Genomic DNA, 17,628 nt, shown 5'->3' on the forward strand with positions numbered 1-17,628 from the left:
ACGGTGAAACCCCGTCTCTACTAAAAATACAAAAAATTAGCTGGGCGTGGTGGCGGGTGCCTGTAGTTCCAGCTACTCGGGAGGCTGAGGAAGGAGAATGGCGTGAACCTGGAAGGCAGAGCTTGCAGTGAGCCGAGACTGCGCCATTGCACTCCAGCCTGGGCGACAGAGCGAGACTCTGTCTCAAAAAAACAAACAAACAAAAAACAAGCAAAAAAAAAAAAAAAAAAAAAAAACAAAGTCTGTCCGTCTTAGCAACCACTTTGATACTGGAGAAAGGCTCCTGTCCAGAAGGAAGGGCACAGTAGTGAGGTACTTGCCAATGAGCTGGGTAGAGCTGCCACTGGCTGGCTTCGGGAAATGTTTATCACTGACTGGCTCATGTTCAGAAGCCTGGAGTGAGGCTGTTGTGTACTGGTTGATTTTCAGAGTACGTGTACTGATCTAAAATTATGTAAATTAATGGCAAGTACTTGTTAGTGACTTGGGACTTTGGTCAAAAAACAGTCTTTTCCTTTCCTGAATATGAAAAATAAGTTCTTTTAATTAGCAGCCTCCCCTCTTCACTGTTTTTTCTTCCTGCAGTCCAACTAACAGAACAGACCATAAAGGTCTGTCCAGATCATTATTTATGGAAGTATGAGATATATATATTTCAGCTGGTGTTAACATTTTATTTAAGTGCCAGTTACTGAGCAGAAAAATAGCTGTAACCACGAGTTTTTGTAATTTATTGGAAAAAGCTAAATATAAGACATTTAGGGTGTCCTCCCAAAGTCAACACAGGACAAGATCATTTAATATAGGACATGTCCTGTGTATACAGGATGCCTAGCAACTGTATGTAGCCACGGGTGTTTTGGTTGTTAAATGAATCTGTCCTAAAAGGTTCTACGCACATCTAGGTCCTTGGAAGGGAGAGGGCTAAAACGGCAAGTGGAAACCATGGTTTCCCTGAGGACTGCCCAGCTGAGGACCCAACTTGGGCTTGGGCCTCTTAGAGATGACAAAGCAGGCGCCATTCTCCCCTCACCTTCACGGCCCAGGCTTCAGGTGAGCCACGGGGCCAAGGCGGCCAACAGCTGAGGCGCAGCCCGCGAACTGGGGGCCCACTTGTGCCTAGAGAGCGAGGTCTGGGTAGAGCCACGCTGTATCAGTCCGTGACACTCCAGCCCGAGGCGATGCCGACGGCTGCCGGAGAAAGCCGGGCTTAGAGCACCACAGTTCCACGCCCGCCGCCGGCCTCTCAGCCCAGCTGGTCGCAGCAACCTCGCCTCTTCCGCAGGGCGGGGCCAGCCATGAAAGGCGGGGCGGGTCTGGCCACGGGGCGACCGAGATGGCGGCCTCCGGGGGCCTAGAGGGACCCTGGGCGTGCACTCGCCCTTCCGGCTCGGCCTTTAGTGACCAGCTCCTCGGCGTTCTGCAGAGCGTGGGTTTCAGCGAGTTCTACGTGCCAGGTCCGCCCGGTGCCGGCTTCCTCGCTGCCCCTGGCGGCTCGTCAGCCCCCACTACCCCTGAACTTGGTCCCAATGGCGGCCTGCCCCTCCTTCACCCGGACCGTGGGCATCTGGGCCTCGCCGAAGCCGCCAAGGTGGCTGCTCGGGCTTCTAGAGCCCGTGTCCAGCCCTTTGCCACCGAGGCCTGATCCTCTTTTCTGCCCTAAAGAACTTGCCCTGACAGCCTCTGGCTCCCGGTACTGACGTTTCTGATGTTTGGGGTTGCCTGTTTTCTTGGGTGGAGTGTTAAGATCCCGGTTGGGTGGGGTCTCCGGTCAGCATCACCCACTGGGACGCTGAGTATTTTACCCTTAATCCGCATTCAGCCACCCCAGTCCCTCTTTTCCTGAGGTTCTTTCTTTTGGGTCCACGTCATCGTCCCTGTAAGCATTCTGTAAAGACTCTTTACGTTTGTAGAGACCCAACACAATAGGGACAGGGCTCTTGGGTCCCTCAGTTTACCCGTACGAATGGGCTCAAAAAAAGCTCTTCGGACTGAGCAGGCAGGTGGAAGATTGTCCTGAAGACTAGGCAGAACAATTCATAAGAAGTTTGGGGCTATCAGCCTGAGAACAATTAGAGGGAGTCCTAGTAGAATCTCCGTGCATCCAGTGCTGGAAATGTGGAAACTGGGAAGGCCATAGGTTGCTGTAGGTGGTGGACGACAGGGTCCTTAGCACTCATGGCTCTTTTTTTCTTAGCTCCTGAGGATCTTGCTTGTCCAAACCCAGAAGACAGTGCATGAAGCCAGGGGACATCCGCCATGCTCCAAACAACTTGGCCTCAGGTGAGCTGAGCTTCTTTCAGTTTTTTTGTTTGTTTGTTTTTGTTTTTTTACTCACATTAGCTATCAGATAATCAGGAAAGGATGAGGAAGGCCTAACTTGGCCAAGCTGTGTTTTCCCCTTTGTATCTATCTCCAGGGCTATGGCAGATGTAAATATGTGCTGGGGAAATGAAAGTTTTGTGTATAGACAGTGGTGAGTTTGGATGTATAGATTTAAATGGAAGAAAGGGGACCTATACCAAGAAATGCTTTCTGAATGTGGAAATCCAGATCGTGTTCTAGAAATGAAAGTCACTTACTGAAATCAGACTCATTTTTTGTGAGATGGAGTCTCACTCTGTCGCCCAAGCTGGAGTGTAGTGGCACTATGATCTCGGCTCACTGCAGCCTCTGCCTCCTGGGTTCAAGTGATTCCCATACCTCAGCCTCCTAAGTAGCTGGGATTACAGGTGTGCGCCGCCACGTGTGGCTAATTTTTGTATTTTTAGTAGAGACGGGGTTTACACCACGTTGGCCAGGCTGGTCTTGAACTCCTGAGCTCAGGTGATCCACCCGCTTCGGCTTCCCAAAGTGCTGGGATTATAGGCATGAGCCACCGCACTAGCTTGAAATCAGAAATTCTTTATTGGAGAGATTGCCCACAAATTGTATTGTATGTATCCCAGAGAGACTAGTATTGTTGCTTTAATACACATTTTCTAAATGCTAGATGCAAGGACTCTGAAGTTGGAGAGAAAGCTGGATGTACTCTAGAAACTGGAAGGGGTCAGAGAAAGTGGTTCAATATGAGATGGAAGAAATAGATACCTGTATTATAGGTCATGGTGAGGACAGTGGTTTCTGTACTGGTTCATTGGGAAGGCACTGAAGAATTTTAAGCAGGGGGATGACATGGTTGGATTTATATATTAAAAAGATTTTCCTAGCCCTTAGTGGCAAATTGACAGTAGGAAGGTGTTGGTTAATTAAGAAGATATTAAGTGTTGTCCTTTTTTTTTTTTTGTTTTTGAGACGGAGTTTCGCCTTTGTTATCCAGGCTCGAGTGCAATGGCGCTATCTCGGCTCACCGCAACCTCCACCTCCCAGGTTCAGGCAATTCTCCTGCCTTAGCCTCCCAAGTAGCTGGGATTACAGGCATGCACCTGTTTTTTGTTTGTTTGTTTGTTTTTTTGAGATGGAGTCTCACTGCAACACCCAGGCTAGAGTGCAATGGTGCGATCTTCGCTCACTGCAACCTCCACTTCCCTTGTTCAAGTGATTCTCCTGCCTCAGCCTCCCGAGTAGATGGAATTACAGGTGCCCGCCACCACATCTGGCTAATTTTTGTATTTTTAATAGAGACGGGGGTTCTCCATGTTGGTCAGCTGATCTCGAACTCCCGACCTCAGGTGATCCGCCTGCCTCGGCCTCCCAAAGTGTTGGGATTACAGGCGTGAGCCACTGTGCCTGGCAAGTGTTGTCCATTTTTAATTTTTTTTTTTTTTTTTTTGAGACAGAGTCTCACTCTGCCACCCAGGCTGGAGTGCAGTGGCATGATCTCAGCTCACTGCAACCTCCACCTCCCGGATTCAAGTAATTCTCCTACCTCAGCCTCCTGAGTAGCTGGGATTACAGGTGCACACCACCATGCTGGGCTTATTTTTGTATTTTTAGTAGAGATGGGGTTTCACCATGTTGGCCAGGCTGCATTTTACTTTTTAATGTAATTAATTTATTTGTAGTTTTTATTTTCTGGAGCAGTTTTAGGTTCACAGCAAAATTAAATGGAAGGTACAGAGATTTCCCATGTATTCCCTGCCCCTACACATGTATATACAAGTTCTGATAGAAGTTCAAATACAAGTCTGGTATCAGCACAGTACAATGTCAGTGTCTTTAAAAGAATGGAAATGCTTTTTTTCTTTCCTTATTCTCTGATATGTCCTAAACAGCATATGTGGTTTGATTGAGAAATAACTTACCCTGAAATGATTTAACACTGGTACTTAAAATAGTTTTTTAGAGCAGTTTTAGTTGATAACAAAATTGGGCAGAAAGCAAGAGTTCCCATTTATCTCCTGCCACCACAAAACACACAACCTTCTTCAATATTAATATTCCACACCAGAGTAACACGTTTGTGACAAGGAGTGAACCTACACTGACACATCATTGTCATCCAAAGTTGATAGTTTACATTAGGGTTCACTCTTGATGGATGACACGTATCCACTATTATAGTATTATATAAGCAGAATAGTTTCACTGCCCTAAAAATACCTTATGCTCCTCTTATCCATCCTTACTTTCCCCTTAGTCCCGTCCCAATTGACAACCATCAATTGATTTTTGTATTCTCTTCATAGTTTTGCCAGTTCCAAAAGGTCATATAGCCAGAATCACACAGTACGTAGCATTTACAGATTGACTTCTTTCATTTAGTGGTAATGCATTTCGTTTCCTCTGTGTCTTTTCATGGCTTGATAGATCGTTTTGTTTTAGTGCTGAATAATATTCCATTGTCTATATATACTACAGCTTATCCATTCACCTACTGAAGGACATCTTGGTTGCTTCCAAGTTTTGGCGATGATGAATAAAAGCCCCTGTAAATGTCCATGTACAGGTTTTTATGTGGACATAAGTTTTCAACTCCTAAATTTAGTTAAGCACCAAGGAGCATGACTGCTGGGTTGTATGGTAAGAGTGTGTTTAGTTTGTAAGAAATTGACGAACTGTCTTCCAAAGTGGCTGTCCCATTTCGCATTCATTAGCACCAGCAGTGAATGAGAGTTCTGTTGTTTCACATCCTGGCCAGCATTTGGTGTTGTCAGTGTTTTGGATTTTGGCCTTTGTAATAGGTATGTAGTGGTGTCTCATTGTTTTTATTGCAATTCCCTAATGACATATAATCTTGAGCATAGTTTCATATGCCTATTTGCTATCTGTATATTTGCTTTGTTGAGGTGTCTGTTGAGGTCTTTTGCCTGTTTCTTAATTGGCTTGTTCATAAAGAGTTCTTTGTACATTTTGGATAATAGTGCTTTATCAGATATGTCTTCAGCAAATATTTTCTCCCAGACTTTAGCATGTCTTCTCATTTTCTTAATGTGTTATCCTTTTAAAATATAGTTTAATTCTCCCTCATTTTGTTTTCAATTGTTTTCTCCAAAACCTTGTTTGCTAGTTTTTCACACATGCCTGTAATCCCAGCCTGGATGCCAGACTGTAAGAGTCAGCAGCAGTTAGGGGCTCCAGAGCTGGGTAGATGGGAGAGTGTTGGGGCTCCCCATTTGAAAGTGGAACTACTGGCTGAGGGCTCGCCCCTGGCTGTGGTGGTGGGTGTTCTTGTTGAGCAGACCTTACATGGGGCTCAGAGTTGTGGACGCAGGCAGGTTTATCCCTTCCCTTTAGCTCAAGCTGCTCCCTTCTTCCTTTTACTTCTCACTCAGAGATTGAGCAGGAACCTGTTGTTTCAGGAGTCAGTGACCTTTGAGGATGTGGCTGTTTACTTCACCCAGAATCAATGGGCCAGCCTCGACCCTGCGCAGAGGGCCCTGTACGGGGAGGTGATGCTGGAGAATTATGCAAATGTGGCTTCTCTGGGTAAGGCCTCCCTCTGTGGCCCTTTGTAACAGTTTGCTATCTTCCTCAGATGTTTTGGGGATTCTAGTAGCCCTTGGGTTTGATGACTTCAGAGGAGAGTTTTGCAATCACCAGCCTCCAGAAATACTGGGTAGGGAAATCCTTGGTTCTCTTTGTTTTTTGTTTGTTTGTTTGTTTGTTTTGTTTGTTTGTTTGTTTTGAGACAGAGTCTCGCTCTGTCACCTAGGCTGGAGGGCAGTGGCATAGCCATGGCTCACTGCAGCCTCAAACTCCTGGGCTCAAGCAATTCTCCTGTTTCAGCCTCCCAAGTAGCTGGGACTATAGGCGTGTGCCACTGTGCTTGGCTTCTCTTTGGTTTTGAAATTAGACTTCCTTATACTCCAGGAACAGTGTGGTCCTGGGCCCTGAGGGAAAGCATTCTTTCTGGCACCCTAAGTGAGCCCTTTGTTCCTTTGTCCATCCAGTTTTCTGGGGATGTTGGCCCTCCCTTTGTGGAAGGTTCTCCCAGGGGAGCAGTAGGTACATTTTTCCTGAGGGAGTTTGCCTTCTTCTGAGTCAGGGCCAGAATGCAGTTTCTTTCTGAGGAGAATCATACCTCCTTGGCTTTATTGTGGAGCACAGTTTGGACCTCCTTGTCAGAACTGTCACTTGGTCTGCTGGTGTTCAATTTCTCTCCCAGGTAGCCTGATGGAGGGTGGGCTGAGAAAGATCCCAGGAATAGCTCTGGACGTCTCCCCTCAATTTGTCTTTCTCTTTTCTTCATGAAGTAGCGTTTCCATTCCCCAAACCTGCTCTGATCTCCCACCTGGAGAGAGGGGAAGCACCATGGGGCCCAGATCCCTGGGACACCGAGATTCTGAGAGGCATCAGTCAAGGTGAGTATGAGAATCCAGTGGTTAAGTTTCTTGTTTTGCCTTCCTGGTTTACTAGGTAAGAAGTGTTTCTTATGCTGCAGGGAACAAATCTCCCAGTTATTTATAAGTCGATACTCACTGTACTCTCTGACCTCACACTGAGTTCTGACCCTGAGCTTTGAAAGACCACCTCTGGGAGTACATGGCCTCATGCTGTCTGCACATTCATGTGGCTATCCTCCAAGGCAGAAAAGCTGTGACCCAGTAGCTCCTAAACCACTTCTTTCTTACTTACCGGTGGAAAAGTTTTAATTGTATGCCATTTTTCATTGCAAAGAAGTGGGGTTTCAGCCAAATTTAAGGAAAATATGATTTTTTGGGGCCAAACTGATTTATTTGTGCTATAGCTATAAATTTTACTTTAGGCCTTCAGCCCTGAAAAGAATGGCTTTAATTTGCCTTTTTAGTATCTAAATCACTTAAGAGTTTCATTTGCCATAATCTTTAGATCTGCATTATATTTACCATAGATGGGACTATAGAGGAAAGGGCTAGGAATATTCTCCCATCATAGCCCCCTATGCACATACATGCATACACACAAACACATGCACACACGCACATGTGCACATGTGCACACACACACCACCTAAAATTTCCCTGAGATGGCTTACCAGTCCTGGAGGGTTTTGTTTCTTCAGAAGAAAATTTTCAACGCTTCTCACACATTTATGCTTTTGTATATAGTGGTTCCTTTAGCACAGGTACCACAGTGGCTTACAGCTCTCTGATCCAACTTCTGTTCCAGCTGACTTTCTGAAACTAATCATCTTGTATCCCTAAATATTGTGTGGGATATTTAAATATAGGATAATTAGGACATTGTTTAGGGTTTGGGGTGATTGCCTGGGTTACAGGTAGGGCTTTGGGATCTAGTTTTTTCCTGGTTTGTGTTTCTCAGTCTGCAAGACTTCTTGTAGTGCTGGAGCTGCTTCTCTATTCTTCCCAGTCTCTCATTCCTTTCTCCTCTTCTGGGTTTCTGTCTCTCTTTAAACATTTTTCACATTTCTCACTGTTCTTTCTTATTCTCTCCTTCTTTTTTCTTTTTTGTGCCTCCTGCCTTCTTTCCTTCTCATTCTTGATTCTCCTTCTTCCCATCACCTACCTTAGTTCAATTTTCCAGCCTTCCTCATGGGGAGCACTTCCTGGCTATCTTTCCTGTTCCATTTCTGTGTCTTTACTTCTCCAATTCTATGTCATTGTTTTTCTATTTTTTTGAGACAGGGTCTAGCTCCGCTGCCCAGCCTGAAGTGCAGTGGCATGATCTCCACTCACTGCAACCTCTGCCTCCCGGGCTTAAGTGATCCTCCCACCTCAGCCTCCCTAGTAGCTAGGACCACAGGGGTGCGCCACCAGGCCTGGCTAATTTTTGTATTTTTTTTGTGGAGATGGGGTTTCACCATGTTGTCCAGTCTGGTCTCGAACTCCTGAGCTCAAGCCATCCGCCTGCCTCAGCCTCCCAAAGTGCCAACATTACAGGCATGAGCCACCACACCTGGCCTGTCATTATTTTTCTTTGTCTCTCTCATCCTCCTTTATAGATGCTTGTATATAACCATTTCACAGGTATCTTTTTAAAAATTACATTCTACAAGAGAAAATTAGGAACACTGGATCCTACTTTTCTTCCAGTTTTGTAACTAGGAACACTTGTGGTTTCTTTGGTCAGGTGGTGAGTCCTGGATCAAAAATGAAGGGCTAGTTATAAAGCAGGAAGCCTCTGAAGAAACAGAGTTGCACAGAATGCCAGTAGGAGGACTTCTCAGGAACGTTTCTCAGCACTTTGATTTTAAAAGGAAGGCACTGAAGCAGACTTTCAATCTAAATCCAAATCTGATACTTCGAGGTGGAATGAAGTTCTATGAATGTAAAGAATGTGGGAAAATCTTCCGATATAACTCAAAGCTTATTCGGCATCAGATGAGTCATACTGGGGAAAAGCCCTTTAAGTGTAAGGAGTGTGGCAAAGCTTTCAAGTCCAGCTATGATTGTATTGTACATGAGAAAAACCACATTGGAGAAGGGCCCTATGAATGTAAGGAGTGTGGCAAAGGATTGAGTTCCAACACAGCCTTGACTCAACATCAGAGGATCCACACTGGAGAGAAACCCTATGAATGTAAAGAGTGTGGAAAGGCTTTCCGTAGGAGTGCGGCATACCTGCAGCATCAGAGATTACACACGGGAGAGAAACTCTATAAATGTAAGGAATGTTGGAAAGCTTTCGGTTGTAGGTCACTTTTTATTGTCCATCAGAGAATTCATACTGGGGAGAAACCTTATCAATGTAAGGAGTGTGGCAAAGCCTTCACCCAGAAAATAGCCTCCATTCAGCATCAGAGAGTTCACACTGGGGAGAAGCCTTATGAATGTAAGGTGTGTGGGAAAGCCTTCAAATGGTATGGAAGTTTTGTTCAGCATCAGAAATTGCACCCTGTGGAGAAGAAGCCAGTCAAGGTCCTTGGGCCATCCCTGGTCAGTCCCCAGTGCCCCTCTCCAGCCTTACCTCCTGTTCTTCTCCAGGGATCCTGTTCTGCTTCAGCCGTGGCTGTGCCTTCACTGACCTTTCCACATGCTGTGCTCATTCCTACCTCTGGGAATTTGTTCATGCTGCTGCCTACATCTGGAATACCTTCTTCATCTGCCCAAATAGTGCGTGTCTTCCAGGGTCTTACTCCCACTGTGAAACCTTCCCCAGTTATTCTCACTCCTTCTTCTCACTCATCATGAGCTTTATCTTGGCAGTCTTACGGCTCTTATGCCTAGCAAATCTCCAGCCTAATTTTATATATTTTTTTGAGACAGGGTCTTGCTCTGTCACCCAGGCTAGAGTGTGGTGGTGTGATCTTGGCTCACTGCAACCTCCCCCTCCTGGGTTCAAGTGATTCTCCTCCTTCAGACTCTCGAATAGCTGGGATTACAGGCACGCCTCACCACGCCCAGCTAATTTTTGTATTTTTAGAAGAGATGGGGTTTCGCCATGTTGGCCAGGCTGGTCTCAAACACCTGACCTCAAGTGATCCGCCTGCCTTGGCCCCCCAAAGTGCTGGGATTACAGGAGTCAGCCACTGTGCCCAGCCTCCAACCTAATTTGAGTTTCAGTTGTATTTTTTTCGTCACCTTACATGTGTTACAGCTGTTTCAACATAAACTCCATTATAATCTATATACATTTAAAGACCGTGTTTACATAATCTCTTCTGGGTAGAAAATGGAAATACTTAACCTTTGCATTGGTCCCTTTGAGGCTTGAACAACAGTGGCTGTATCTGCATCGTGGGGTTGCTGGTGGTAGAACACTTTGGTGTTAGGAAAGTTTGGAAAAGAGGATATCCCTGTATTAGGCCATTATGTTTAGAGATAAGCAGCCTGGGAAAAACATACAAGACCTGTGGCTACTGGTAGAGAATTGGAATAAGCTTCCAACAATGGACTGTAGAGATTAATGGAGATTGTTTAGTGGGCCCATGGCTAGGTGGGGTATTAATACAGTTGAAGTTATGTTGCCCTTGGCACAGATCTTTGAGAATCTCATACATCTATGAAAAAGATAATGTGAAATAAACAGTAAAAAAAAAAAGTATGTTGATGGCAGTGAGAGTAATCATGTCTTTAAACGTGAAGTTTTTTTTTCTTTAGTTTTGCTCTTGATAGCTAGATGTTTCTTTTAACTTTTATTTCCTAAGTAAATATACACAAAGGCATTCATCTTTGTTGAATCTGTTGTGCAGATTTTTCTTGATGAGCATTCTGTTTTTTTTTCTTTGTGAGCACTGGCTTCTATATTTTATTTCATATTTATGAATTGTAAATATGAATTTAATTACTAAAGAAATAAAAATAATGGTGTAAAGCCAACTCGAGGGGAATCTGAATAAGCCTCCAAAATTGTTTTTTTTTAAGAAATAAAGGGAGCTGTGTAGTGGGTCAGTGGCTAGGTAGGTTAGTGAAGTGGAATTTGGGGTTGCTCTTGGAAGTGGCCTTGATGAGGATCCTTTACAACTGTTCAGAGGACTGTGTGAAGTAGTTACTGGAAAAAGAACTGAATTATGCATTTATTGGCATTAATGTAAACAGTAAGTCGTAAGCATTGATGGAAGGGTCCATACATTTTTTTTTTTTTTTGCTGATGTTGCTATCTAGATGTTTCTCTATAGCAATTAATAGCAAAACCTTTACATTCTTGGTTTTTAAACTTTACCATGTGCCTGAATTACACAGTGTGCTTGTAAAAAGAAGAGTTTTCTCTCTTGCACAAATTCTGATTTTGGCCATCTGTGGTGATGGCCAGATCTTTAGCATGGACCATACTTTGAGAGATATGCTTCAAACAGAAAATGCCCACCCCTCCTCCTTTACCCAGCATAAACTCTACGGTTAATTCTTAAAATAATTGCCTTACAGTCTCCGTTACCTCCCTTGCCCTTCTCTTGCTTTGTCATGCTCGCTTGGCAAAACCTCATCTCTGACTAAATGCAGTTCTTTGCCTTCTCTATTCCTGCACCAAAAATGATCAGGAGACAGCATATTACCAGGCTGAATTGTCACTTTAAATTCATGACCAGTAACTTCATGGAGGCCCTTAATGTTTCCTGATGGTCATACTGCAATTTTTGGAGTCCACTTAACTCCCCTGCTTTCCTAGGCCATTACTTTATACTTCCTCTCTTCTGTAACTTCCAAAGCATCCCTCTCAGTTCTCATGCTCAGCTGATGGTTATGTTTCTGCCTTCGGCGAGAGAACAGCAAGCTCCAGAAAGTGGCTGCGCCTTCAGCCCCATGCTAGAATGAGAACATATGGAGCCAACTGGAGTTCGGAAGGGCTGTGGCCACCTCGTTTCGCCCATCTACTTTTCAGCTTGCGGTATCTGATTCTTCACCACCGTATTCTCAGTCACTTCCACTAAACAGTGCCACTGTTTTAAGGTTCTGTCACACTCAGTAACCCACTTCTGGTTCCTCATTCCGTGTCAGTGATCAGCAGTAGACTGAAGAATCCACCTTAGATTTGCTCCATACTATTAATTAGCTTACAAAATGTCTAAGAGGAGCTAAGCTGAGATGCCACATAGGCAGAAGCCAGGAAAAATGACCAACCACAGAACCAAGTGGTTCCAGTGGAAACTCAGCAGCTGCTGGTGCCTGCTACTGGACTGCCACCCCCCATTGAAGAGACTGGACCACCAGGAAGGTCGTTTCACATTCTGTAGTAAAAATACCCCTACAATCATTTTGGTAGGGTCTTCTGTCTTCAGCCAGGGTGTACCTGCTCAGTGGGAGTTGGTTATATATGTATGTCCAAGTTGCAGGGGCTTCTGGGAAATACAGGTTTTGGATTCTGCCTGGGAAGAGAGTCATAATATGAAGAAGTCTGAAAATGGGGAAGGGATTTTCAGAATATGTTGAGCAGCTGTAAAATATCAGATACCCATTATAGGCATTGAAGGTTACCTAAATGACAGAAGGATGCACTATATTCATGGGTAGGAAAGATTAGTTTCATCAAGATTTCAATTTTTATCAATTCATAAATTAAAAACAATATAAAAATTCCAGACGGGTGTGTGTATAGAGAGGCAAAGGACACAGAGTAGCTAACCTAGTTTTGAAGAACAAGATGGGGGGTTTTATGCTACCAGATATTATATACAATGATCATCAAACACAGAACAAAGCAAAAAAACAAACTCCCCAAACCCAAGTTGAAACAAAAAAAAAACCCCAGACTGTAATAGTATTATTATTATTTTTTAAGATGGAATCTTGCTCTGTTGCTCAGGCTGGAGTGCAGTGGTGCAATCTTGGCTCACTGCAACCTACACCTCCCGGGTTCAAGTGATTCTCTTGCCTCAGCCTCCTGAGTAGTGTGTGCCACCACGCCCAGCTACTTTTTTAATTTTTAGTAGAGACAGGGTTTCACCATGTTGGCCAGGCTGGTCTTGAGCTCCTGGCAGCCTCAAGTGATCCACCCACCTCGGTCTCCCAAAGTGTTGGGATTACAGGCGTGAGCCACTGCACCTGGCCTGTAACATGATTTGCTGAAATTTTTAAAAATCTAAAATAATGTACTGTTTAGAAATATACATATTTTATACAAAATTATAAAGAAAGCATAGAGAGGTAAGCATTAGTGGCACAGCTGAGAAAATATAAAAGGTAGTTCTGTCTCTATCCTGTCTCCTTTATTCTGCTACTGCTCTCATTCTGTCTCATCCCAGGAATCCAGTCCCAAGTGCTGCCTGCCAATCGTCCAGCACCCTCCACCTTTGTCACCTATTTCTTGTTGTAAAACAGATGTTTGTTTCTAAAATATAATGAATTAATGATTATCAAAGTACAGGCATACCTCATTTTATTGCAGTTTGTTTTATTGTGTCTTGCGGATATTGCATTTTTTACAAACTGAAGGTTTGTGGCAGGCCTGTGTTGAGCAAGACTGTCAGTGCCATTTTTTTTCAACAGCATGTGCTCACTTCATTTTTCTGTGTCTTATACAGAAACTTAAAATATTTCAAACTTTTCATTATATGCGTTTTGGTGATTAGTGATCTTTTATGTTTCTATTGTAATTGTTTTGGGGTGCCACAGACTGCATCCATGTAAGACAGTGAGCTTAGTTGATGTGTGTGTGTGTGTGTGTGTGTGTTCTGATTACTCCACTAACTGATGGTTCCCCATCTCTCTCCCTCTCCTCAGACCTCACTATTCTCTCAGACACAACAGTATTGAAATTAGACCAATTGATAACCTTGCAAACACCTTTAAGTGTTTAAGTGAAAAAGTCACATGCCTCTCACTTTAAATCAAAAGCTAGAAATGGTTAAGTTTAGTGAGGAAGGCTAATGTCAACAGCTGAGATAGGCCAAAAGCTAGACTGCTTCTGCCAAACAGTCAAGTTGTGAATGCAAAAGAAAAGTTCTTGAAGGAAATGAAAAGTACTTCTCCAGGGAACACATGAACGATAATAAAGTGGCCGGGTGCAGTGGCTGACACCTAGAATCCCAGCACTTCGGGGAGCCAAAGTGGGAGGATCCCCTGAAGCCAGGAGTCTGAGACCAGCTTGGGCCACAAAGTGAGACCCCTGTCTCTACAAAAAATTAAAAATTTAGCTGGGTGTGGTTGTGCATGCCCATAGTCCAATCTACTTGGGAGGCTGAAGTGAGAGGATCCCTTTAGCCAGGGAGTTCGAAACTGCAGTGAGCTATGATTGTGCCACTGCACTCTAGCCTGTATGACAGAATGAAACCGAAAAAAGTGAAACAGCATTATTACTGATGTGGAGAAAGTTTTAGGGGTCTGGATCAAACCAACCACAAATTCCCTTAAGCCAAAACCTAATCCAGAGCAAGGCCATAACTTCCATTGTATGAAGGCTGAGAGAAGTGAGGAAGCTGCAGGAAAGTTTGAAGCTAGCAGAGGTTGGTTCATGAGGTTTAAGAAGTCATCTTATCATAAAAGTGCAAGGTGAAGCAGCAAGTGCTGGTGTAGAAGCTGTAGCAATTTATCCAGATCTAGCTAAGTTAATTGATGAAGTTGCTACACCACGAGATTTTCAGTGTATTCCAAACAGCCTTCTTTTGGAAGAAGAAACCATCTAGGACTTTCGTGGAGAAGAGAAGTTAATCCCTGGCTTAAAAGCGTCAAAGGACAGCTCGTCTCTCTTGTTAGGGGTTCATGCAGCTGGTAACTTTAAGTTGAAGCCAATGTTCATTTAGCATTCAGAAAATCCTAGGGCCCATAAGAATTACGCTAAATCCACTCTGCCTGTGCTCTAGAAATGGAAGATCAAAGCCTGGATGACAGCACATCTGTTTACAGCATGGATTACTGAATATTTTAAGCCCACTGTTGAGACCTACTAAATATTAGGAAAAAAGAATTCTGTCAGGTGTGGTGGCTCACACTTGTAATCCCAGCACTTTGGGAGGCCAAGGCAGGTGGATCACTTGAGGTCAGGAGTTTGAGACCAGCCTGACTAACATGGAGAAACCCTATCTCCACTAAAAATACAAAGATTAGCTGGATGTGGTGGTGTGTGCCTGTAATCCCAGCTACTTGGGAGGCTGAGGCAGGGGAATTGCTTGAATCCGGAGGCAGAGGTTGCAGTGAGCTGAGGTTGCACCACTGTGCTTCAGCCTGGGTAACAGAGTGAGACTGTCTCAAAAAAAAAAAAAAAATTCATTCCAAATATTACTGCTCGTTGATAATGCATCTGGTCACCCAAGAGTTCTGATGGAGATGTACAAAGAGATTAATGTTTTTATGTCTGCTAAACAACATCCATTCTGCAGGATCCATTACTCCATGGTCCAAGGAGTAATTTTGACTTTCAAGTATTATTTAAGGAACACATTTTGTAAGGCTGTGGCTGCCATAGTGGTTCTTCTGTACAAAGTAACTTGAAAACCTTCTGGAAAGGATTCATCATTCTAAATGCCATTAAGGACATTTGTGATTCATGGGAGAAGGTCAAAATATCAACATTAACAGGAGTTCAGAAGACATTGACCTCAACCCTGATGGATGATTTTGAGGGGTTCAAGACTTCAGTGGACGAAGTAACTGCAGATGTGGTGGAAATAGCAAGATAACTAGACTTAGAAGTGGAACCTGAATATGTGACTGAATTGCTGCAATCTCATGATAAAACGTGAACAAATGAGGAGTTGCTTCTAATAGAAGAGCCATAAAAGTGGTTTCTTGAGATGGAAACTACTCCTGGTGAAGATCCTGTGACCATTGTTGAAATGACAACAAAGGACTTAGAATATTACATAAACTTAGTTGATAAAACAGCAGCAGAGTTTGAGAGGATTGACTTCAATTTTGAAGAATGTTCCACTGTGGGTAAAAGGCTATCCAACAGCAACACATGCTACAGATAAATCTTTTGGAAAGGAAGAGTCAGTTGATGTTGCAGCCTTCCTTGTTGTCTCATTTAAAGAAATCTCTAGAGCCACACTAACCTTTAGCAACCACCACACCGATCATTCAGCAGCCATCAACAGTGAGGCAAGACTGTCTTCCAGCAACAAAGACTCACTGAAGACTTAGATTATCATTAGCATCTTTTAGCAATAAAATATTTTTAAAATAAAGTATGTACATTGTCAGATATAATGCTATTGCAAACTTAATAGACTATAGTATAGATTAAACATAACTTTTATAGGTACTGGAAAATAAAAATAATTGTGTGACTCCGTTTATTGTGTTAAACATTTTATTACAGTTGTCTGGAAGCAAACCTGCAATATCTCCAAGATATGCCTGTATTTTTCAAAATGTGGTCTTTTAACATTGCTATGAAGTTTATCAGTAATAATATCTTATTTCATGGTTGTCCAGAAAGAAGTTGCATAACTTGTCTTAATCTAAAAATCACATCATTTAAAAAGCCTGATGATTTAATATCTTTCATAAAGAAAACTTTTGACAATTTGTTTTTAAGAGACAAAGTTTTCTATGTTGCCCAAACGATTTGAACTCTGGGGTCAAGCGATCCTCCTCCCTCAGCCTCCCAAGTAACTGGGACTACAGGACATTTGACAGTTGTATTACATGAAACCCAGTTGTAAGGCTAGCTCATATCTTTCTCTTAAATGAATCAGCAACAAGTGTTACGATTTCATTTCCACTGATCTACTTATTTATTTCAATGGATGTGTGGTGTTATAGGACATTTCAGTTGGCCCAAAAGTTTCAATCTACTCCATTTTGCCGCTTCCACAAGGACACCTTGGATTTTAATAATGACAAAAAGGTATACTTTCCTGGTACTATTCCCCATTTGACATTTAAGCACAGGGCATTGAAAGGTTAGATTTTTACATTTCAGGTTTGTATAAAAAGAAATGAGGCTCCGGAGAGAGTAAATGACCTTGCTAATGGTTGCAGTGGTTGGGGACAAAGTTGAAGTATATTAATGTGCCCACTCAGCCCTGATGCTAACTTTCTAACAATAACAGTCTCAAGTTATAACAGCAGTTTTCAGTGTATCAAGTAATTACTTACATGAAATAGGGTTTTTTTTTTGTTTTTATTTCTGTTTTTGCAGGTAGTCTTAGCAGGTCAATTGTAATTTGTTCTTCAGTAACTATCAAACTGGTTAATTATGGAAGGAGTGATGTCCATTAGATTGTAGAGGTGTAAATAATGAGTGTCAAATATATAGGCAGCAGAAATCTGAAGACAAATTGTGCCTGTTACTGAGAAGGGAGGTTCTCTTCACAGCTGCTGTGAGCTGGGGACAGAGCAATTTTCTTGTACTTTTCAGATCTCTCATTTTCCATAAACAAAGTGCTTAATTGTTTTGTAAACAACCTAGAAGGGATGTCTATATCACTTGTACAGATTGTCCATTTTTAATCTCTTGATTATATAAGCAGCTTTTTTTTTTTTTTTTTTTGAGACGGAGTTTTTGCCCTTGTTGCCCAGGCTGGAATGCAATGGCATGATCTCGGCTCACCGCAACCTCTGTCTCTTGGGTTCAAGCGAGTCTCCTGCCTTAGCCTCCTGAGTAGCTGGGATTACAGGCATGTGCCACCACGTCTGGCTAATTTTGTATTTTTAGTAGAGATGGGGTTTCTCCATGTTGGTCAGGCTAGTCTGGAACTCCCAACCTCGTGTGATCCACCCGCCTGGGCCTCCCAAAGTGCTGAGATTACAGGCGTGAGCCACCGCGCCAGGCTATATAAGCACCTTTTAAATTTAAAGAATTGCCTGGCGCGGTGGCTCATGCCTGTAATCCCAGCACTTTGGGAGGCTGAGGCGGGCGGATCACGAGGTCAGGAGATCGAGACCATCCTGGCTAACACGGTGAAACCCCATCTTTACTAAAAATCCA

The 17,628-nt window shown here is 43.3% G+C and overlaps 1 protein-coding gene across 8 annotated transcripts; it reads left to right on the top strand.

The window, feature by feature from the left end:
* The first annotated feature begins 1,160 nt into the window (after positions 1-1,160).
* Positions 1,161-15,986, top strand: ZNF621 (zinc finger protein 621). 8 transcript variants are annotated; one of them, XM_031009786.3, is made up of 5 exons: positions 1,161-1,457; positions 2,198-2,283; positions 5,742-5,868; positions 6,636-6,743; positions 8,452-15,986. In XM_031009786.3, exons 2-5 carry the CDS (start codon positions 2,260-2,262, stop codon positions 9,510-9,512), a joined length of 1,320 nt encoding a protein of 439 aa, XP_030865646.1. In that variant the 5' UTR covers positions 1,161-1,457; positions 2,198-2,259; the 3' UTR covers positions 9,513-15,986. The 8 variants fall into 8 exon arrangements, with proteins under 8 accessions (XP_030865646.1, XP_030865645.1, XP_030865647.1 ...); XM_031009785.3 differs by having other exon boundaries at positions 1,278-1,693; XM_055381339.2 differs by having other exon boundaries at positions 1,304-1,693; positions 5,715-5,868.
* Positions 15,987-17,628: the final 1,642 nt, after the last annotated feature.

This window comes from Gorilla gorilla, chromosome 2 (assembly GCF_029281585.2).
Source record: "Gorilla gorilla gorilla isolate KB3781 chromosome 2, NHGRI_mGorGor1-v2.1_pri, whole genome shotgun sequence".
NCBI lineage: Eukaryota > Metazoa > Chordata > Mammalia > Primates > Hominidae > Gorilla > Gorilla gorilla.

Excerpts from the sequence above, each read along its gene's own strand:
- ZNF621 (XM_055381339.2), top strand. The coding sequence starts at position 2,260 with ATGCTCCAAACAACTTGGCCTCAG. Across the intron at positions 2,284-5,714 it reads TCCAAACAACTTGGCCTCAG|AGATTGAGCAGGAACCTGTT; the intron begins GTGAGCTGAGCT and ends CTTCTCACTCAG. Across the intron at positions 6,744-8,451 it reads TCTGAGAGGCATCAGTCAAG|GTGGTGAGTCCTGGATCAAA; the intron begins GTGAGTATGAGA and ends TTCTTTGGTCAG.